Source organism: Halichoeres trimaculatus, unplaced genomic scaffold (assembly GCF_033239565.1).
Source record: "Halichoeres trimaculatus isolate MK-OKI-2021-1 unplaced genomic scaffold, fHalTri1.1 fHalTri1_scaffold_23, whole genome shotgun sequence".
NCBI lineage: Eukaryota > Metazoa > Chordata > Actinopteri > Labriformes > Labridae > Halichoeres > Halichoeres trimaculatus.
In genome coordinates this window covers 20714343-20737780 of record NW_027437201.1, presented here as the reverse complement: position 1 = coordinate 20737780, position 23438 = coordinate 20714343, and the positions used below count along the sequence as shown (strand labels likewise).

The window sequence follows — 23438 nt, the reverse complement described above, 5'->3', positions numbered from 1 at the left end:
CTGGGTAAACTGAGTACAGGTGGTGACACTTCTCTCGCCTCCAGCCTGCATGCTGATTAAGCCGAACATCTGGTGTGAGCGGAAACGCGTGCTGTAGAGTTGAACTGACGGGCCGACGCTCTCTTGATCCAAAGGGGCTGAGCGCTTTGGAAGGTGAGCTCCGTTTAAACCACGGCTGCGTGGATCTCCCCGTGCCAAATCGCAGAATTGTCACGCAGCCAATCCCTGCTTTCTGTTGATAGGAAAACCCTGGCACCGGCTGCAGATACTGGATATTGACAGTGTGTGCTGCATTGTGCTGCAAGGTCAAGGAATGAGAGTTAATTCATCTTTACACACAGGGACATTCCCTCTGTTTGAGGTTTGTGCTGAAGAAGAAAACACAGAGCTAGACGTTCATATTATGCTGAGGAGGGGTTACATCGGTCATTCCTGTTTTAGATGAGCACGACCTGTGCTGAAACTACTGCAGGATTAATTTGGGAGTTTTCTGAACAAGTCACTCTGCTTTTCATTAGGGATGCACCATATTATCGGCGTGTTATCAACCGATATTGGCTTCAAAACAAATATCAGATAATGAAGCTGCAGATATTGTTTTTAACTTTTGTTTGCACAGTAGCTGGGTCATTTTGGACCCCAAAGGTCTGTTCCTTAATGGATTTGTCATCAAAGAAGGCTAAAAAACAAATTTTGCTGGGTAGTATTTTTTAAAATGGCAGGGAAAATTTTTTTGAGTCCAAAATCCAAAATGGCTATCGTGGAAATGATCTCTTTAAAGGCTCCGACCTACAATGATGGACAATACATGTTTTCAGACCTTATTTTTGTTAAGAAATACATATTTCAGGGTAATGACATAATGATTTGACCTTATTTTAACCTTTTGGGTTTTTGGGGGGAAGTTTTTGCCATTTTTGGGGCATTTTTATCTGTTTCGTTACAGAGTCTCTATGAGGGTTATTATGAAAGCTCTGCTCATGATGAATTGAATAATATACAGTTAAAGTTCACAGAAACAACATTTAAAGTCAATAAACTAGATGTTTGTGCCTAAACAACCCTTGTTGATTGCCCATTTCCCATTAGAAAGGACTATGCAGCTATGACTTTTCAGGTCTACATCACGATTTTTTGGCTTTATTAAATTCTTTTGCAGTTTCTGACCAATGGAAATTAATAGAATCCTTTATTTCGCTCCCATTTAAATGAATGGAGATTTACAATCACCATCACCACGGCCATGTTTTGGTCCAAAATGACCCAACTACAGTTCAGATTGTGTCGTCCAGTATTTGCCTCCAGTTTTACGTTACATTTGAATTTAAGCAGCAGTCTGAACAGTACATGTATCTAGTTACTTCAGGCATATTTAACATATACCACAGTAAACTGTTTATTCATTTTAATTGCTGTACAGTTGCACTTCTCATATGTTCCCTGTGAACAGAGGTTGCGTTTACTGACCCTCAGTTATGAAATTGGCCAAATTTGCCCTGGTTGTGGGTAATGTGGTGATTTTCTCAGGAACAGCATCCTCCAGCTGTCAGGTAGGATTTCTCTTTTGGAGTTTCCTGAGGAAGCTGATATCTGATATTTGGGGTTGATATTAGCTTGCAGTAAAAGTGAAAATATTGGCATCAAAATTTAGGACAATACAAACTCCAACACTTAGATGACAGTACAGATACATAAGAGACTGCAGACAGAAAGGCTTGACTATGTTGAGGCCAAAATAACAGTCTGAAATTCAATTTCTCATTGGCCGCCAGATTTAAGAAAAAGACTGCTACCGATATGCCTCATAATACTGATAATCAGTGCCAATAATCGACCTTATTATGCACAAGAAATGATAAGGGTATGCACCATGATACAGTATGCTTCTTCCAATACAAGAGATTTGATGATCTCTGCGATTATCTGCACAGAAAAAAACATCAGCTAAATGAGTTGTCAAATATCAGCATATCATATATTGGCAAAAATCCAATATCATGTATCCCTGCTATAGAATTCAACAGTGTTTGATACCACAAACAGAATGTGCACTGCAAAAATTGAAGTCTTATCAAGTGTTTCTGTCTTATTTTAAGTAAAAAAATGTCTAAATTGCTTTTAACAAGTTAAAAAATCAAACAATTCAGACCTCATTTTTCACATTTTTGTTGGATGTGGCTCACATTAAATCTAAAAAGACATCTTCTACTGAAAATAAGAAAAACACTTGATCAGATTTCACTTTTTCCTGTGCACATTTGTTCCAAGCCTCCTAAATTTAGGCAACTTCCTAGTTGTACTCAAACTGGGTGTAAAGCCTGTCAGAGAAACGGGTTGATGCCGTTTTTGTGACAGTCGCACAAAAAAAGCAAATTATGGGCAAAAGATTGACAAGCAGACGAAGAGGCTTAGCAGCTGCTCAGAGCTAAAGGCAGACAATCCATCAAACAACAGACAGCTGCACAGCTGGGGAGAGATATTAACTCATTAATGTCTCAACGATATGATGTGCTGCAGTTTTATCCACATATTTGCTCATTTAGTCTCTGCAGAGGATTTACTTCAGTCATTAGAAACCTGCACACCTGGTTTTAAAGCATCTATTTACCCAGATTTCATCCATAAACCAGAACGAGGTGACTCTTCTGTTTCATCTCTCTTCATGTATCTGTACTGTACCCACCCTCCTCCTTCCTTCACTTCCACTGCGTCTCCTCCACCTAGCCATGCATACTAATCCACGCTGTAACTCGGAGCGGTGGCCAGCCGCTGCCTGCCTGTCCCATCAAACATGCATATGAGACAGATGTATCTTTGATGTAGGCTTGTTGCCCCATGTGCATTACTGTGTGTGTGTGTGTGAATGAGTGTGTGTGTTTGTCAGTGTGCTGGGAAGCCCTGCGGGTGGAAGCCAGACTGTGAAGAAGCAGCTGCATGTTCTGACACACAAGGAGAAGTGAGGGGCTGACATAGATCACTGGCAGGACAAATTATCAATGCAGTGATGTGTTACTGGCTGTGTTTAATACTTTTAAATACATAATTCATGATCCTGGAAGCAACTCTGTTTCTAGATTTACAGCTGTGGTTTTGTGCTTTAACTGAAAAGATAACGCAGACTTATGTAATTTTAATCTGAACTGAGCTGCCCTGTGATCATTTGCAGCTATGACTTAATGCTCTATTAACAACTGTACTCACTGCATTTAGCTCATGCTCAGAGTCTGGGGATCATTTTTTATTCATATTTATACAGTTCTTCATAAAGTAAAAAAGCCAGAGGAATAAAATTCAATATTTTAACTGATAAATTCCAAATGTTAAAAATGCTGTGAGGAGGATCTGTTTTAATGTGACTGCAGCGCCACCTTCTGTCATAAAAATGTGACTTTAAACCAGGCGTGTGTTTGTTTTGGAACAAATTCTCTTTGTTCATGACAATTTTTTACCTAATACAATGCCACAAGGTAAGGTATTTATCAGTACAGTTACATAGCCCTGTTGTTTGAAATGTGACATCAAGCAAACGTTGTAAGTTTGTACCGTACGTCAGTAGCCAGCTATATGTAGTGCTATCGGCAGCCTGGTTCTATGATGTATCTGTAAGCTAACGAGACAGCAAGTTAACAGTCAGTTCATACAGTAGTTTAGTAGCCGCTCATATGTAGTGCTATCGGCAGCCTGGCACTATGATGTATCCGTAAGCTAACGAGACAGCAAGCTAACTCTCAGTTTGTACAGTAATTTAGGAGCCATCCATATGTAGTGCTATCAGCAGCCTGGTAATATGATGTATCCGTAAGCTAACGAGACAACAAGCTAACCGTCAGTTTGTACAGAAGTTTAGTAGCCGTCCATATTGAGTGCTATTGGCAGCCTGGTAATATGATGTATCCGTAAGCTAACGAGACAACAAGCTAACTGTCAGTTCGTACAGTAGTTTAGTAGCCGTCTATATGTAGTGCTATCGGCAGCCTGGTACTATGATGTACCCGTAAGATAACAAGACAGCAAGCTAACTGTCAGTTTGTACAGTAATTTAGGAGCTGTCCATATTGAGTGCTATCGGCAGCCTAGTAATATGATGTATCCGTAAGCTAACGAGACAACAAGCTAACTGTCAGTTTGTACAGTAGTTTAGTAGCCGTCCATATGTAGTGCTATCGGCAGCCCGGTGCTGTGAGACGTGTCTGTAATGTGTAACGTTAGTGAATCCTGGTTATGTCCTGCCAGTTATTTACTAGCAGAGCTAGCTTAACCTTACTCTTCATTTCATTGATAGACTCTCAAGTTTGAACAGACCACTGCAGATAACTGCTGACTGTGGGTTGGAGGCAACATTAGCACAAATAGTTCAGCCCTGTTAGCCTTTAGCTTGTGCTCTATCTCTCTCCTGTTCATCTTTCTTCTGCTCTTCTGTCCTTTTTCTGTCTGACAGTTAGGCTCCAGTGTCCACCATCACTACAAAATTAATCACAGAAATTGATTTTTACAGAGAAAAACATAGATCTCTCTTCTCTCTACTAAACTTCGTCAGCAAGTGTGATGTTGTCATAGAGACCTAAACATGCCGAAAACACCTTGCAGCTCTAAAATCCCAGCTCTTTTCTTTTCTTTTGTCATTCCTCCATCATAAAGAAGAAATTTCCAACAGTATAGCCTAGGTTTAGGAACTGCAGTGGGCATTTTTTACATACTTTATTCAAAGGCTTAAAATTCTTGATGCCTCTGGATTTTGTGTGCTTTACTGTGCATGCGTTTTGGGCCAACTAAGCGGCAGTCATGATGTCTAAATATTTGAGATATATTTCTCTCATTGCACTGAATGAACAGTCTGACAGTGTTTCCATGAGACTATCTTCTTTTACCACCTGAAGTTGTGAAACTACCCTCTCACAGGATTGCACACAGGTATAATCATGAGTCACCAGACGGAAGAGCTTATCCCACTTGACATTTGCTGCTCTCATGCTAGCAGCTGCCTGCCTCAGTGTGTTTTGGTGAGTGCTAACATCTGTAGTACCTGTGACATAAATAAACCCCTTGCTTCCTTTTACCCTTTCGCCCCCACATGTCCTCACATGAGTCCATGACCAAGCAAAGTGACCCTGATCCCACCTTCCTGCCAGCTTCACACAAAATCACAATGACACATTTTTTTGTCCCTGGAGCACTCATCCACCCACCTACACACACATCTTTTTCCTTTTCCCCTAAGACAATCATGTTATTCACTCTCTATTGTGGAAGCTGCTCATTTCCACATGTGTGCTGGCTGTGAAATAGCAAAGAGCCGACTAAAAGCATCCCCTTCCTGGCTGACAGGGTCACAAGTTGTCTCATATAAACACAGGACACACCTTAGTCCAACAGTTTGCACATATCCTCCTGACCCCCTTAAAGTGCTCTTCCCTCCACTCACACAGGATACACTGACCGTAAAGCTGCGTGTCTTTCTCTCACAGATCCACGCAGGGGAGCAGAGGAGAAACCAAAGCAGTGTAGGAGCTGGTTCATACTTTGAGGAAACTCTGAGAGGACTTTCTTTTTGTTTGTCAGAGCAGCTCAGCTCTGAAGCTGGCGTCTTTTGTCTCCAAACGTGCCTCGCGCTGCGTTTCCCGAGCATTGTCATGACAACAGTGTGTACGCACCGACACGAGCTGCTGAAAACAATACAAGTGCTGAGTGAAGTCTACGAAAGCTAGCTTAAAACAGCAACACGGGATAAAAGTTAGCTTCTCGTAGCTTTTCATTCTCTCTGCAACAAGTGCACGTGTTTCCAGGTTAGAGAGACAGAGTGTTCAGAGATGTTTTCACTCACTTCCACAAGGAGAAATCCAGCTTTCCTGCGTGTCCCGAGCAGCACCGTGTCGAAGTTTCTTAACTTTCTGTCGCTTTCTCAAAAGGAAACATTTTTCAAGCTGGTACTTAACTTTTTTTAACGTTTGTTAACAAGAAAGTCGGGCACCATAAGCGTCACTCGACATGTGAATAAGCGTCCAGCGCTAACTTTCTCCGCCCAGGCTCAGTCCCAGCTCCTCTGTTTCTGCCTGAGTGTGTCTGCTCCTATCAAAGGATGCTTTGCTCCGCCTCATTCCCTCACTCAGCCGTGAAGATAAATCACTTTAATCCACCAGATTCATAGTCTGTGCGTCTTAAACACCCAGCTAAATGTTTCCCAAGGGTCTACACTGACATTTTGAATACAAAACTTAAATTTTATCAAGTGTTTTTGTCTCATTTCAGTAGAAAATGTCCTTTTAGATTAAATATGAGACACATTCACCTGACCAGTCCTGAAAACTGTCTCATTTCAAGTTAATTAAAAGAAAAAAATGAGGTCTGAATTGTTTGTAACAAGTTAAAAAAAAATGTGCCAATGAAACATGAGAAAAGCTACTTATATAAAAAAGACATTATTCTAATTTCAAGCATTTTTTTTCCATTTGCAGACTTTATTTAACTTGTTTCTTTGAATTCCATTAAACAAAATATTTTTTCTGGATTTTTCAGGTAAATGTGGCTCATATCAAATATAGCGTTACAATTTCAAACCAAAATAAGGCAAAAGCAATTGATGAAACTTCAGTTTTTGCAGTGTTAGGGAGTGTGTTGCCAAAAATTAGAGTCATTAACTTTGTTTTAAACGATAAATGAAAAGCATGGACTGAAATTTCAGTTGAAAAATTATGAAATATTGTCCACTCGACGTGAAATTATCAGAACACTGATGACAGAGTTTTCTGGTTGTTTTTCTTCCTAACACTGCAAAAACTGAAATTTAATCAAGTTTTTTTTGTCTGATTTAAGTAGAAAATATCTTTTTAGACTTTACATAAGCCACATTCACGTGAGCAGTCCAGAAAACTGTCTCATTTCCCGTCATTTAAAGACAAAATTGAGGTCTGTATTGCTGTAACAAGTAAAAAAAAATATCTGCCAGTAAAACAAGAGAAAAGCTACTTATATAAAGACATTATTCTAGTTTCAAGCAAATTTTTATTCCATTTGCAGATTTTATTTACTTATTACAAGCAATTCAGTCCTCATTTTTGTCTTTAAATAACTTGAAAAAGACATTTTTCTGGACTGGTCAGGTGAATGTGGCTCATACTGAATATAGCCAACAATTTTTTATTAAAATAAGACTAAAGCAATTGATAAAACTTCAGTTTTTTCAGTGTTAGGAAGTGTGTTGCCAAAATGAAGGTCATTAACTTTATTTTGAAAGATTAAAAAAAAGTATGGGCTTAAATGTCAGTGGAAAAAAATATGAAATATTGGCCACCAGATGCAAAATTATCAAAAAACTTACGACAGAGTTTTCTGTTTGTTTTCCTGCCTAACACTGCAAAAACTGGAATCTTTTCAAGTGTTTTTGTCTTATTTTCAGAAGAAAATATCTTTTTAGACTAAATATAAGTCTCATTCACCTGACCATTCCAGAAAAATTTCTTATTTCAAGTTGTTCAAAGACAAAAATGAGGTCTGAATTATTCTAGATGGAAGCAAAATTTTGAGCAAATTTCTTTTGTTCCATTGGCAGATTTTTTTTTTTACTTACTAAAAGCAATTCAGACCTTATTTTTGTCTTTAAATAACTTTAAACAGGACATTTTTCCTGGACTGATAAGTTGAATGTAGCTCATAAAAGTATAACAAGACAATTTGGCTGAAAATAAGATAAAAACACTTGATAAGAGTTTAGGTTTTTGGCAGTGTAGAACCTCCACCCTCAGTAACACTGCTGTAAAACAACTTAATATTAAAAGAAAAACGTATGAATGACATAGGTAGCAATAAGTGAATAATAAATAATTAAAATAAAGTGAGAGACAAATAAACAGCAGTCCAAAAAGTTGCTAGGAGTTCAAACACTTTATTACCTCGGCACTGAAACACATGAAACAGAGGAGCAGTGACTCATGAACCGATGTGGAATCTTAAGAATCTATGCAGCTTTTTGTTTCAGATATTGTCGTATAGGCTTTTCATCCTTAGAGTGATCAGAGCTTAAGTCATCAACAGGTCTCTAATCCACTATGTAAATGTTGAAGGGTTACAGCAGGAACACGTGTGGCAACAGCCAAACAAGTCTTAGAGCTGTTGAGTTTTGTTTCCTTTGTTTTTTTATTTTTTTAAATCTTCCTCTGATAAGGAACCCGACAACTTTTTTTTAATATTCTATTATGTCACTGTGTTTTAAAGCATTGTGTTGTGTCAGTGGGGAAAATACAGTCCAGGCTTATTCTGCTGATTGATTGCACACAGTACAATTATCTTAATAAGACAATAATGGGTTTTTAGGTTTTGCCAAGCTATCTCATTATCCAACTGTACCAAGCATGTTGATACCCAAGCCTAATCCTTTGAACTTCCCTGGTTCCAACAATCCGGGTGACACCAGCATTAACGATAATCCAGACTCACCCGGCGTTTCACATGCTACTCTTTTGTCCTGCTAAAATTTAAATTTCACTCGTGGCTTTTGAGGAGTATGAGACCATTGGGCTACACTGGGCAAACAAAACCCGCTATAACTTTAGTCTAATAGTAAATGTTACATTGACGACAACTGTCTAATCTGCTCTCAGCCTTCATTGTCAGAGGGGTCAGCTAATATGAGTCAAAAATGTAGGTTAAATGCAGAGAAGTGCTTGTTATAAGGTATTAAGAAAACCTAACAAGGCTTGTGCTGGTATCCTAGAAAATTGCACAGAAATAATCAAATGCATAAAGTCTCTCTTGGGGAAGAATAATGGCACTTAAGTAATTTGTTTCCACAAATGGTACCCATAAAAACAAAACCCATTAAGAATTTATACAGCTCCTGTGAGGAGTTTTTAACTTGTTATGAAACCAACTGAAAGTAATATTGGTGTCTTAATGACCTTTACAAACAAAAACCCTGAAATCTTATCAAGTGTTTTTCTCTTATTTTCAGTAGGGCAACATTCACTTGACCAGTCAAAAAATGCAATTTTTCCAAGTTTTTAAAGACTAAATTCAGGTCTGAATTATTGTAACAAGCTTTTTTTTTTTCTTAAATGCCAATAGAAGAAGACAATAGTTAGTTGTAATTAAGACAATATTCCAGTTTCAACCTATTTTTTAGCAAATTTTTCATGTTCTATTGGCAGATTTGTTTTTTTATTATTATGATTATTTATCATTATTTTATTTTTTTTGGACTTGTTGAATATAATTCAGAACTCATTTTACCTTTCAATAAACATCTTTCTGGACTGACTAGTTGAATGTGGCTCGAATCAAGTGTAAAAACATGATAATAAGATGTTTTTTTTTTTTTTTTTTTTTTTTTTTTTTACTAATAATAAGACAAAAGCACTTAATATTTTGCACATAGACAGGATAAGATCAGCAAGCTCGACTTTTGTTGATTCCACAATGGGTGAAAAATTTTCCTCTTTTGAAATCTGATGGTCCGCCCTATTATTATATATTATAATAATTATTATATTATTATATTATATTATTATATATTATTATTATTATTGGATAAATAAAGTATTTTCTATTCTATTCTATTCTATTCTATTCTATTCTATTCTATTCTATTCTATTCTATTATATCTGAGGCTATGAATGATTTTCTGTCTCTTCAGATGTGAAATTTATATATTAAAATCAGCTGTTTGGGTGATGTGCATGTTGTTATTTTTTACAAACTAAGCCCAGAAGATTTACTTAAGGAGGTACTGATTCTCTCACATATCAAACAGCGAGGGTTTAAGATGTCAAACTGTTTCCTTTACACATTTAAAGAAAAACTTGTAACTTTAAAAATAAATGCAGAAAAGAATATAACTGTAAATGGTATATAAGCATATCAGAGCTCTAAGTTTTTGGCATGACATCCCAATCAATGGATTCCTTTAGAGTAAACCCTTTTATTCTTGCATATAAAATCTGCACCACAAAATATTGATATTGTAGATCATAACCAAGAGTTTAATTTAGTGCCACTAGATGACGCTAGAGTGCCATTATCAGATGTAGTCTGTAGGAAGCTTGGGAGAAATCTGTTGACATTTGTTTTAAAAAATGTCACTACTAATCAGATTAGTTTGAAAATAAAGCTTATATGATATAAAATTTCAGGCTTTGGGGGAAATATTTTTTGTGAGGCCTCATTAATGTATTTTCTGTTAGTGTTGTCTCTCAGTGATGGCGACATTCGTACCCGGATATCCTTGGGTAAAAATGTCTAAAGTGCTCATGGGAAGTTGAGTTTTCTACCTCTCTATTCTCAAACGGGGTTTACGTGAGTTAGCTAGCGCTAGCATTGAGTTAGCCATAGCTTGTACGCATTTGACGTACGTCCGCTTTCTCCTTGCTCCTTGGAGATTCCCCTTCCTTCCTGGGCTGTTTGAGGTAAACGTACGCGATCGCATCAGTCACATTAATACCTCACAGAGTGGAAATAAACTCTTTTGTCACAGATGTAGAAGACATGCGGCGGCGGGAAGCTAAAGGCTAACGCCTGGAGAGGTTACGGAGGCTAAAGTACGACCCGGGAGGAACTTATCGTCTCGATGGCTACGAAAAGTTAACACACAGGCGGCAGAAAAACAGGAATATCTCCTTTTGAATCTACTTGAGGTAAGAATCACCGACGTGTGAGTGGACTTGTTGAAGTACACACCGGTGGGGACGCTACAGTAACGTCGACCAAAGCAATGAATAAGAGTGTCTTTGTTTACAAGGTCCCCGGCGTCCTCGTCTCTTGTTGTCTCAATGGGATTGTTAAGAGTTTCATTTTGGCAGGGCTCTATAGCTAATGTTAGTGTGGGTGACAGGGCTCTCTGGCTTTAAGACTGTCCACAAATAGATCGATTATGTGACCAGGTCTTGTATTCAATCGTGTTTTCATCGAAAGCTCTTTTATTCTCACCTTCTCATTGAATTACACTGCTTTGATAGAATGTCAACATGGACATATTTCCTGCTCCTTCCCTTTCAGGGAGTCTGCTAGGTCAAAGAGCAATAACCTGTTCTCAGAGCTGCTCACCTGCTCACTATTCAGCAGGTGGATGACAGGACAGGACACCCCAGGCCTAAGCTTGTCCTTATTGATGTGCAAACTGTGAAATCACCATAACTTTAACATGCAGATCAATATCTGTACACTCTTTTATTGACCGTGAGCTTCAGACTTGCAGTATCATTCAGCTTGAGCTTATCCACCGTAGAGGAGAACAGGGTATGTGGGAGTCAGGACATTTCTTGGATGGTGTAGAAATGACAGCTAACAATGTACCGTGAAATCAGCTCACTTCCTCCCTTTCCCTTTTTTCCTCCTCTGTGTCCCCGGAGAGCAGAAATGAAATCTAATCTCTCTCCCTCCAAAAGCTCTTTGGCTCTGACCGTGTCAGCTGCTGCATCTCTCTCTGGGTGCTGACTCGCAGAGGGACAGGTGGCACTTTGGACAGGTGCACCCTCAACAAAGAGGCGCAGTCGTCTGACTTCAGCTGTGGTTTGCTTGCGTACTGCAGTTGTTTTAATAATCTATGAAAGCTGTTTTTCTTAGATGGTAATTCAGAATATGTTTGCTTGTGGGATTGCAAACTTTAAACCATATCAGCCGGGTAGATCAGGGGTCTTCAACCTGTGGCTCTGGAGCCTCACGTGGCTCTTTGACCCCTCTGCAGTGGCTCCTTGTCGCTAAAAAAATATTATTGAAATAAAGAGCTTTCATTTTTCTTACAGAGGGTATTAATGATTAAAGACATTGACACTATATAAAATCATGTGTTAACTGCCAATGTGCAAGCTTAATTTACATGCTTGTTATGTGGCAAAACATTAGCAAACAACTAAGAGTAATGACTTAAGCAATATTGTCAATTTGTGTATTCAAATTCAAGTATTCTTTCAAAAAATAATAATAATAATTTTTGCAACTTATGATATGTCACTTGTTTTTTTAAGTTAAATTTTTTTTGAAAATCTCAAAAAAGACATTTTTGCCATATGTTTTAAAATTTGCAAATTTTGTAAATTCCATTTTTTTATTTTTTCAAATTTAATGATTTTTTTTTCATTTTAATTTTTAAAACTTTTGCAAATTTTTGAAATTTCAAATTCTTTTGCAAATTTATTGAAATGAAAAACTAAGACATCATATCTACAGTTTCCTGAGTGCATATAAAACTTCTTGTTTAGATAATTATTCACTGGGTTTTAATTATTTGTAGAATTTTATTATTATTATTATTATTTTTTTGTTTTTTTTGTACTATTTTTTAGATTTTAATTTTTAAAACTTTTGCAAATTTTCGAAATTTTAAATTGTTTTGAAATTTTTGCGAATTTATTGAAATAAAAAACTAAGACATCGCATCTACAGTTTCCCGAGTTCAAATAAAACTTCTTGTTTAGATAATTATTCACTGGGTTTTAATTATTTGTAGATTTTTTTTATTTTTTTGCAGTGTTTTTTAGATTTTAATTTAGAAACTTTTGCAAATTCTCGAGATTTCAAATTCTTTTAAATTTTTGAAAATTTATTGAAATAAAAAACTAAGACATCACATCTACAGTTTCCCGAGTTCAATTAAAACTTCTTGTTTACATAATTATCCACTGGGTTTTAATCAGTTGTAGAATTTTATAAACATTTTGTTTTAATTGTGAAATAAAGTAGATTTTTCGGGTCCTGAGTGACTTTGATCAAGGTAAACTGAGGAAAAATGGCTCCTTTGAAAGTAAAGGTTGCAGACCCCTGGGGTAGATAATAGGCGCCAATATTTAGCATTTTCAGGCATATCGTCATCTGCCTATTGTTTTTTTAACACATTGGCTGTTAAAAAAAATGAATTTCAGACTGTGATCTTTTCGCCAATATTTTCAATTTCACTTTATCAGCTCCAAATATTGGTTATCAGCTTCCTTGACTACTGATAATCAGTATCAGTATTGGCCCTGAAAAAAAACATATCGGTCTATCTTAACTATTCACTCTCTAAATGACAAATTTCCTCAACTGTACTGCTTCCATCTTGTATGAGGAATTATTAAGCTTCACCTGCAGAGTCAACTTCCTCGGTCAAACCAGTTTCAGTCTTGGCTGCAAACTAACTACATGGTTTAAACTTGTTTAACAAAACACAAAGACAACGACAGGAGTCATGCTCAGAGCTATGTGTTAAGAACACACCCTCGCAGACACCATGAACCTTTCCTCGCAGCGAGTCTGACGAGCTGCTTAACGGTCTTCACGCCCCTCATCTCCAGGCATGCATAGGAAATATGAGTGTCTCCATGTTACGGTCAGTCCTGTGCTCTTTTGTTGAGCACTGTGGGCTCAGAAGGAAGGAAGGAGGCTGGAAGATCAGAAAAGGGGTCAGCAAAGTGATGTGAAGTGGAAGGGAGAGGAGAGGGGAAAGTTTGAAGGCTTATCTCAGTAATGCGAGGAGACAGTTGAGCGATGATGAGTGTTGCAGTCACTGTTGACCATCCAGACTTTTCTCTGGCATTGACCATTAAAGCTGCTGAATATAGCTTTGTCTTTCTTCCTGCTTTAAAAGAAGGTCATAAAAACTGAGATCGAAATATTTAGATTAATAGCTGTATGTGAGGTGTGTCATTGGTGAGTGAATCGCTTTTCATCCAATCCAACTTTATTTGTACTTAAAAAATTTAAGTACAAATATTTGTACTTAAGCACTTAAAAAAAACACTCTGTATCATTTATTTATTTATTTCTAATTTTATTTATTTATTTTATTTTTATTTTATTTATTTATTCTTTTTTTCTACCTCGTAGGATTCTCTTATCTGTTTGTGGATGTCGCCATAAATTTTTGTTTATTATTTTAAATATTTTTAAAAATAATTCCTTGTTTAGTTAAAACTGATTTATTGACTGAGATCTGTAGATACAAATGAGAAAAGCGGAATGAAAATGTAAAAAAAAAAAGACCCTGTTGAGCAAAGTGCTGTACAGAAAAATAAATAAATAAATAAAATAAAATAAAACAAAATAAATAGCAGCTGACATGAGACAAAAAAACACTAAGTGTAAAATAGAAAAAAAAAAAACCAATTTAAATCATACATTTAAGAGCAAGTAAAAGAACAATAAAATAAATAAATAAATGAATTAAAAATAAATAGCAGCTAACATGAGACAAAAAACACCTAGTGTATAATAGAAAAAATAAAAGAATTAAAAAAATACATTTAAAAGCAAGAAAAAGAACAATAAAAAATAAATAAATGAATGAATAAAATCGATGATTATTGTGTGGTAAAAGCCAGAGAAAGGAGTGTGGTTTTCAGGAGAGATTTAAAAACAGACAGAGAAGAGGATTGTTAAACATGTCTCAACTTGTTGAAGCTGTCTCTCAGATCCCTTACTTGTTTTTCCTCTGGTTTCCCATCCACATCAATGAGCAAAACCCCTACAGAGGCTAAAATCTAAACCTCTTGAACGCAGCCTCCCTCTCCAGTATCTCCCTCTCTTTGCGCATGCGCCCTGCTGACACTCCAGTAATCCTCTGTTGGGAGGCGATTGCATCCCCGTGCACTGCGCTCACGCTATCAGTGAGGGAGAATTAAAGCCCGTGGAAAAACATAGAGGAGCAGACTGGGAGCGTAATGAGACCTAAGTGGAGTCATTAAATAGAGAAATTCCGGGATGGACCGGTTTGTCCTGTGAGCCCGCGACAACGGGACCGGATCGGGGATGTGTCTCAACAGGAGAACAACAAGGCTCCAGCATCTACAGCTGTGGAAATACGAGCTGCTCACAGGCTGGGCTGGGATGGACCGAGCAGAGGATGGTGGTTTTTGCCGCTAAGCGCTGCTCCCTCGCGGATATTTTGACGTTTCTCAGCTGATCGCGTGCCCCTCGGTGCACGAGACTCCACCTGGCCTCTTTAACAGCTATGAGGAACCGAACACACACCGTGTTTTCACGCTTTGTCAGAGGCTAGAAGGGGAAGACAACACATGCGGTGGTGTTATTAGGGATGAAGGATCATGTAACGTTCACTGGAAACTGGAAATTAAAGCTACACGTGATCTCTGCGCTATCTTTATAACCACCACTTCATGTTAATGAGAGCCACAACGAAACTACAGGATATCTCCCTCATCTGGCTTTCACCTCTGGGCTGTACAAGCTGTCGATACTCGTCAACATGCATGTAAATTGGCTTCAGATCCTCCCGTAGCTGCCCCACCAGCAGGGACTTGCTATGACAGGCCGGCGAGTCTACAGGAAAGCCAAGCGAGTTGATGAACGGTGTGATCAGACACATATGAAGCTGCCTCGGACTATCTCCAGCACTGCAGCCAGAAAGGAGCATTCCTCCTGGGTCTTTTTGTCGGATATTACGCAGAACTTACAGTTTAAAGAGCTGAATCTCTAGTTATCCAGTTAACTTCACATCACAGTCTGAAAAAGTAAGTTTCATAAGTGGTCTGTACTCTGTAAAGACCTTTCACACATGAGTTTTGTCCAGTGGGAGAAGTGCAGCTGGGGTGTTTCTCTGCTAAACTTCCACAGCAGCTGTTACTCAGACTGAAAGATGAGACTTTCGATATTAGCATGCTTGTAGTTTTGCCAACACCCTTCCCAGGATATGCAATGCATTGATTCCCTCCAGTTGCCGCATTGTAAATAACTCAGTGGATGTATTTTCCTTGCATTTCACCGCCGTTCATTAGGATCAGCTGTCTACATGGATCATGATGTTTTTACACTTTCTTGGATGCTTTTTGCGAGTTTTTACTCCACGCCTTGAACCCAGCTTTTCCCGGAGGTGTGCTCTGAGTCAAGGAAGGAGGCAGCAGGCATGAGACTGCACAGACTTGGGAGATGTGTCACAAGGAATGTGGGAGGAATTATGAGTGGCACTACGCAAGACACGGAGGAGAGTGTTACAAGTTTGAAGAGCACAGGGGAGAGAGTCACGAACCTTTCCTGTGAGAAAATAGTGTTTTCTCCTCTTTGAGACACACAGCTGGATTGGAATCGGAGCTCCGTGTGTCCAATTACTGTTTGATTTCCAAACTCTTTCCCTCACACACTGTGGGATATTTACCCGGATCGGCAAATCAGGCCACCTCCAAGTTCTGCTCATTTCCTGATTCTCCGTCGCTGTAGCACTCTCATGAATTCTTTAGATTTGTAGCAGAGAGATGTTAACACACATGTGATAAAAAGCGTCTTGTCGTCCAAACAAGCCAGTATTCAGTGTTTCCTAGTTTGTTTCCTTGAATAGAACTGTGGATCCCCTGTCACGTCCTGCTGCCCGGGAGAGCCAAAACAAACAGACCCCCCCCCAACCAAGAGATTAAGCCCCTATTTGCCGTGGTGATGGGGAGCTCAGCCTCGTCTCTCGCTGCAGAGTCAGAGTCCGACCATGGCTTCCGCAGCACCCCGTACCCGTCGTCTCCCCCTGTGGGCTGGCTCAGGAACAGCCACAGCAGCCCAGTGTGGGGCACCACCTTCATCACACGTCAGCAGCAGCACCCTCTGCCTCACCGAGAGCGCAGGTAAGAGCCGACCCCCAACCTGAGTGCCAAGACTTTTAGCAGCTGGCTGCACACAGGGCGCAGAGCGGCGGCCCGGCTTGGCCTGTTGTTTGGGGAGTCATAAGAGGAGGGAGCCGGGGAGTTGTATTACACGGCAGCGCTTTCATTCAAAGCTCTGAGTGCACCAACTGGCATTAATTTAAGCCTCTTGTGTTTGATGCGCACTTGCTTCTGAAGTGTTCATCAGTGTTGTTGATTTGAGAAATTTACTGCTTTCCTTTTCTCAGACGATTTGAAACGCTCACTAAAGATTCAATAACCTCACAGCGATGGATCAAATCCCCTGTTTCATCAAAGCTTATCTAATCAAAGCCTGCATTTTGATGTTTCTCTATCATGCACCCAAAATCTGGCTAAGCCGGATTTGTAAGGCAAAAAATCCCACCCTACTGGTTCCTCCTTGAACAGCCGTACAGTATGTGCTGTGATTTATGCAGCGCTGAGTGAATTGCTTGGACAGACTGACTGCTCCGACCTCTGTGAACCCAGTAAAAATAACGGCCCAGGGTAATTAGAGGATGAGTTTTGCTGTGATGCCGTCTATCGGGTCAAAAAACGACTTTGGGGTCAGTTTTGTATTTGGTGGGGAATGATCAAAACAAAAGTTTTTAAACACTCTGAAGCCCCTTTTCGCATTGGCAGTTCATTATTAATATAAAGCCACGTTTCCACCAAGAAGTTCAGTTGGGTTCATCTTGGTACGGTGTGCATTTTGTGGCGTTTCCACTGACAAATCCTGGGATGAGCCATCCTACAATTTGGGACCTTTCTTAAACCAATCTAATCCTAGAAGGTGGAGCTACAACACTACAGTCTGTTGATTGGTGGAAAGAATCGTCACTTCCTGTGCGACAGCGTTTGCTGTATTTCTCCCGGTGGTGCACAGCCTTCTCTAAAACAAAGCCACATGCCAATCACAAAGAAGACGAATTGCTGGATGTCTTCTATCGTTGCTCTTTGTTTACTGTGACACGTTTTTCTTCTGCGTTGGATTTATTAGAGGGGTATGGGCGACTAGCTTACACACCTCCTAACACGAGGGGCCACAAACAGGACCAGGCTTAACCGATCCGACCTGTACCAAACTTTTCTGATCCAAACTGGACTGCTTGGTGGAAACAGGGCTAAGATGTACTGCTTCCAATTCCACTAGGTCTGTGTCCTGTCCGTCTCCACTTTATGGCATTTTTGGCCCTTTTCCACCAGCACGTCTTGGCCCGACTCGATCCTAAAACAAGCTAGTTTTAGTACCTACTCCACTCTGGTTCCAAGCGAGCTAAGTGGATACTAAAAGATGACGTCACATACTGCCGGCTTCTGATTGGTCAGACAATGTCGTCATCGATGAGTCATGAGCACGACTCCCAAAACAGGACGGGAAATAAGAGGTCGAGAGCCACCCGACATTTATTAACAACCTGCAAGTTCTGCTTTCCTCTTTCATTCGGTTTATGACAAAAAGCCACAGACTGAGCAGCAAGTATACTATTGCCTCCAAGTCCTCCATTGTTTGGGATTGCTGTGTCACGCTCAAAATGAGCCCAGCTATTTTATGGCGACCCTGCCCCCTGGTGGTCAAAGAACTGGGCTAGTGGAAAACCATCATAATAGGAGTAGAGTAGGGCCAAGGCGTGCTGGTGGAAAAGGGCCATAATTGGTTGAATTATTATCAATGTGTTAACTTTCACTGGCTCCCACCTGTTTAGTCCTGGTTCCAGGAAAACAGGCACCAAAACAACATCAAAACACCTGATTGGTTTTCAGAATAAAACACTATTGATGCTAGGTCTTATTTCTCTCAAGTACAATCCAAAATAAAAACTCACGATGACTGGAGCTAGGCCCAGAGTCAGCCAGTAAGAGGTCTTCGGGGGCCAAGAAAGACAACATGGATGCAGGGCGGCTCATTATTGGAAAGAGAGAATTATTGATCTGGAGATTAGTGTTGGAAATCCTTGGCCTTGTGGCTCCAGCTGTCTGGCGGTTTGACGACTAGCTGACCGACACAGAGTGGAGACCCACCAGTAGGGATGGGTGCCAAATTAGGTTCCTCTATAGGTACCGGCCACATTCTGTCCGTAGTACTGAGTACAGATTCATGGAAATCAAACAGTAACCAGGTACCGGGCATCGTGATGTGAAAGGTACCCATCCCTACCCACCAGACCCTGATCAGGTGGTAGTCTGGCAACATGGCACCTTGTTTAGACAAAGTTGTCCGGCCAGCAAGCCTTCATTAGCGTTAGTGACAGGACTAAGATGGCAATTACTGGCAAAATCTGCTGCCATTACAGATTCAGTGTTTAAGCACACAGTAGTTACACATGCTGTAATTGTAGCAGAGCTCTTCCATGGTGTTTCAAGGGCTTTCAGTGCTTCTTTGTAGCTTTGGTTTTCCTCTTTGTGCCGACCCCCCACAGAATGGTGCGGTTGAAAATAGAAGCTCCCTAGTTCTGATGTCTGAAAGGGGTTTTCAGTGTCAAACACCTATTCATAGTTTGTCGAGGAACAAACTTCCCATTGAGCAAGCAGCGACTGTGTAATTGGGTGAGGATCACTTCTAGCATAGAAACTATTTGTAGAAGAGCAGGTCTATTCATAAACACAGTTTTGTCAGCATTGACTGCAAGCCCAAAATATATTCAGTTACTGTATCTCCAAGAAAGCGTATGCAGCAATAATCCATTGTTCCAGTTAGTGCTTTCTGAATCACTGTCAACACCGTGAAAGGCCTGTCAGCGGTGTGTAAGAAGCTCAGTTTGAGTGTTTGCCGCTCATCCAGCAGTTCTCACTGACTCTCTTCCAAACGATGATCTCCTCAACCACCCGCACACAAACTTGTTCAGAAGTGTTTCCAGTTTTCTTTCAGCTCTTTTTGGGTCATGTCTCCCAGAACGAGAACAAGGCGGTTGATATCGACCGCATGTAGTGTATTGAAGTAGTTGCTGAGTCACTCAGGGCATCATGGTCCGGTTGTTAGTTATTGATTTTCAGAGAGCGCGATCACATTTCCCCACAATGGATGTCATTATTTATTCAGCATCGGTCTCCAGTCGGGCTTTCATCTTTCTTGATTCCTGTCAATGCTTTCCTTGCAGTTGCTCTACATTTAACAGTCAAGCTGTCACGGCTGCTGGTGATAACTCCTCTAAGACTTCAGAAATATACACAGGGATGATTGTAACCCACGCTGAACCACAGATTCTAGCATGAATAAGAAATCAAGAATAGGTCGTACTGTCAGGGCCGCTCAGCATCACACACTCATCTTGTTTAAATAGTCAATAGACTCTACCATTGGATCTTTGCGTCTCTGTAGCAACTAGCACTGATCAGCCTCCACCAGCTGAGTCTGATTTATATTCAGGGATAATTTATAGAGAGTGGGTAGTTGTGAACTTAATCCACTCTTTTTTGTGTTCATCCAATAAGGCGAACTCAGCAGTTCATTCAATTATTTTCCGACAGTAGTTCAGTTTAGTATTTAACAGCCTTGGCAATGAATTTAAAGGTCCCATATTATGCAAAAACCACTTTATTAAGTCTTTTAGTGAAATTTGTGGGTCTTTGGCTTTCCTCCCAGCCCACAAAATGTGATGTTTAATAACAAAACCTGTACTTAGTAGAGCTTGTGAATGTAAAATCCTGACCTAAACGAGCTGTTTGTATTTTGGGGATTTGCCGACATCAGCGACTTCCTTTTTTGACCAGTCAGGAGCAGGTCTGACCTGTTTGGTCCACTGGAGCAGATACCCCCAAACCTCCTACAGAGAGGAGAATACCAAAGTTGAAGAGCCATCACTGCTCTGTTTTTGTCTGTAAACAGCCACATAGTTCCATGCAAGAAGACAAGACTAAGTGTCTAGAGTTCATTTATCAGGAAATGTTCCAGCTACACTCAGTAAAACTGTGCATGTGTGTGCTAGTCACTTCACGGCTGACTGCTTTTCCAACTTTGGACAGTCCAACAGAGGGCTAGCCAATAGACTGGTCCTGAATCCAGGCGCATTACCAACCATCCTCCAACAAACCTGGGACCCTGGAAATGTGAGCATTTTAAATGCTGTGTGCTGTGGAGCAGATGGAAGAGCTTTTCCTCAGTGTCCCCCCTGTCTCTGTGTTAGCTTCAGGATGCTAACTTTAGCTGCGGTTAGCCTGTTGTTTTAGCCTGTAATGTTACGGTAAAAGAGCTTCGCTGTTTTCTAAACATTGTGCACTCGGAGCTTGTGGCGCCGCTCTCAGTGACATGGAAGAGCGGGGCGGTATCAGCGGTGGCTCATTTACATATGAAGGCCACGCCCACTAAATCAGAGCGTTCTGAACAGAGGGGCTATGAGAGCCTGGAAACAATGCTGCTGTGCTTGGTTTATTGGCTTTTTTGCCCAAAACATGTTACTACCATTTCATGAAGACATCAATGATCCATATTACACTGCAGAAAAGGAGCCGAATATGGGACCTTTAAGGTATATCCTGACAAAGATTCCTTAACCCGGTTGTTATGAACAATGTGATGGCCAGAACCACATGGAAGCTTGACAATAATGTGATTTTCCTATTTGTTTCAACGAAAAAGGACTTTGAAAAGTAAAAAAAAATATGTATAACGCTTGTTTAGATAGTATATATATAAAGACAGTGAATCGATTTCTGTTGCGATCACGTATTTTTACTACAGCTACATCACAGTCAGAAAGACTTGACAATCTAAACCCAGATGTGATCGTCTCTCTCTGTCCCCACATTGTCTGACAATAGCTGCTTTGGAAACACTGCAGTGGCACTTGCTCTCATATCTACCCCCAACCCTTTCCCCTCACACACACTCACACACACACACACACACTCAGTCTTCAGCACATAGAAGCGCCGCTGTGTGAGCCTAACAATGTTAGGCGAGCTTTGCTGAGCTGTGACAGAGCATGAAATGTAGAAACAACAGAACACCACTAACCCGGCTCAACCCGTACACTTTATTCTGCACTCTATCATCCCATAAAGCATTTTCTTTCTATTGTTTTTCTTTCCTGCGTGAACAGTGTTGTCCTTGGGTGATTCCAATTTGATTTTTCGAGCTGCGACCCATTGACTTTGGGAAGTGTTTGTGGAAGCACCTTGACTAGAACAACAACAGAGGCAGCAGAAAAAAGATCTCTTCTCCAGCAGCACGGTGCTGTTTCATCCCAGAGCTGGTATTGTTAAAGCTAACAACGTGTCTGTGCCTCATTTGATTCCAGCTACATAGTTGCACATGGCTTTTGGAGCTCTGAGCCTCTTTAAAGAGACGGTTTCCTCCCTCCAGAGTCGGTCGCTGCTTCTCTGCTGCTCCAGCATGATGGATGAGGGTGTTTATTGCAGCTCCATTCTACCAGCTCTCCTCCCTTTAATTGGATTAAAAAGGGTCCGCTTGGGTTTGACCAGTGCGGTCACCGGCCGTGTTTATGTCTGAATCATTTCAGCACGTCCACCCTGGCCGCAGCCTGTGTCTGGCGAAGACAAGAGCGGCGTCAGGACGGTCCCCGAGCCTCCGGAGCAGCCTTGGCTCGCAGTCAGGGTTTGTCTCACAGAGAGGCTTTCTCTGGAAACAACAGCACTGATGCTGCAAGACAAAGGAAAAGCTCGCCTATTGGCACTGCAATGACACGATACCAGATTCCCCCACTCTTGTTGCCATGGAAATCTGTAGCATATGTTCAGTAACCTAATTCACTGGGCCTTAGATAAGACCACACATGGTAACCTGGCAGTCTTTCACACAGTGGAGCGTCAACCCGCTGATGTCTGATGCACTCATCGAATCAAAGACCTCTGCTGACCTTTAGGAGCAGTTAGTCTGTGCGTCTGAAAAAAGAGGAAGTAAAACTCTTCATGGTGTCAGTCTGAGAAGTTCCCCTCCGGCTGAAGGCAGCGCTGTGTCAGCAGAGCCGCTGCCCTGCGGGCCAGAGGAACTCTGCTAAAGCACAGCGACAGCAGCACCCTACCCCTGACACGTCTTCTTCTTCTGCCTCCCTCTTTCCAGAGCTTTCCTGGCAGCTTCCTGCTTGCTATGGCTTTAACACCATCCAACTGATGTCCACCGAAACCCGGTCAGACAGTTTCCGCTTTTTAAAAATTCAAACGTCCACAGCTGTCCAAGCTGTTGACAGATTCGCTCGTCAAAAATGAGCGCTAGCTGTAAAATATTCATGAAGGGCGAAGCTTAGAGGTCAGAAGCTACACTTATTTAATCTTTCTTAACCACGACTTGCAGAGTGTTGATCCCAATCAACCTGTGCCACATACTCGACCAGAAATCTGGGAGTCCTGTCCAGCTGTCCTTGAAGGTTCATGTGACCTGGATTGCTTGGTCTCGTGGATTTGCCCTCTATAACATCAAGAGGATCAGACCCTACCTGACGCAACAGGCCACACAGCTCTCTTCTAGCAGGCCTCTCTGTGTGTCCATGTCTCCCCGCTGTTCATCTCTCTTCACTGGCTTCCAATCAACTCCAGAGCTCTTCTTCTTGCTTTTAAACATTTACAAGAACAGCTCCTGCCTACCTGGGGTCTCTCATCCAGGTCTTCCCCCCTTCTGATCCTCTACGCTCTGCTTGTGACAGACGCCTAGTGCTCCTAGCCTAGCGCGGCTCCAAATCACTAGCCAGACTCTTCCCCTCTGTTGTGCCCAAATGGTGAATGAATTACCTAACTCTATACGATCCACAGAGTCCCTTTCTACTTTAAGAGATGTTTGAAGCCTCATCTGTTTAGGGAACACTTAGGGCGTATTCAGACCTGGACTGTTTGGTCCACTTTAAACGGACCAGGGTTAATTTCCCACGCTAGTGCGGACTTTCCATGCAGGTGTGAATCGACACAAACGAACCCTGGTG

The 23438-nt window shown here is 40.8% G+C and overlaps 2 protein-coding genes across 4 annotated transcripts in view; one reads left to right on the top strand and one right to left on the bottom strand.

Annotated features, from left to right (window-relative positions):
- ankfn1b (ankyrin repeat and fibronectin type III domain containing 1b) overlaps positions 1-6074 on the bottom strand; it is a 212083-nt gene extending 206009 nt beyond the window's left edge. Inside the window, exon 1 of the mRNA XM_074663682.1 lies at positions 5822-6074. The gene's annotated coding sequence lies outside the window, so the exon portion shown is untranslated. The remainder of the gene's footprint in view (positions 1-5821) is intronic.
- A 4204-nt stretch (positions 6075-10278) lies between these two features.
- Positions 10279-23438, top strand: part of capn15 (calpain 15) — a 67576-nt gene continuing 54416 nt past the window's right edge. The window contains exons 1-2 of one of the 3 annotated variants that reach the window (XM_074662890.1): positions 10279-10395; positions 10464-10623. Coding sequence is in view for 1 of the 3 variants with exons in the window: in XM_074662888.1 (XP_074518989.1) it covers positions 16349-16527 (179 nt within the window). In the remaining 2 variants the exon portion in view is untranslated. Of the gene's footprint in view, positions 10624-14525; positions 16528-23438 lie in introns of those variants that run through there. The other 2 variants (XM_074662889.1, XM_074662888.1) reach the window with 2 other exon arrangements.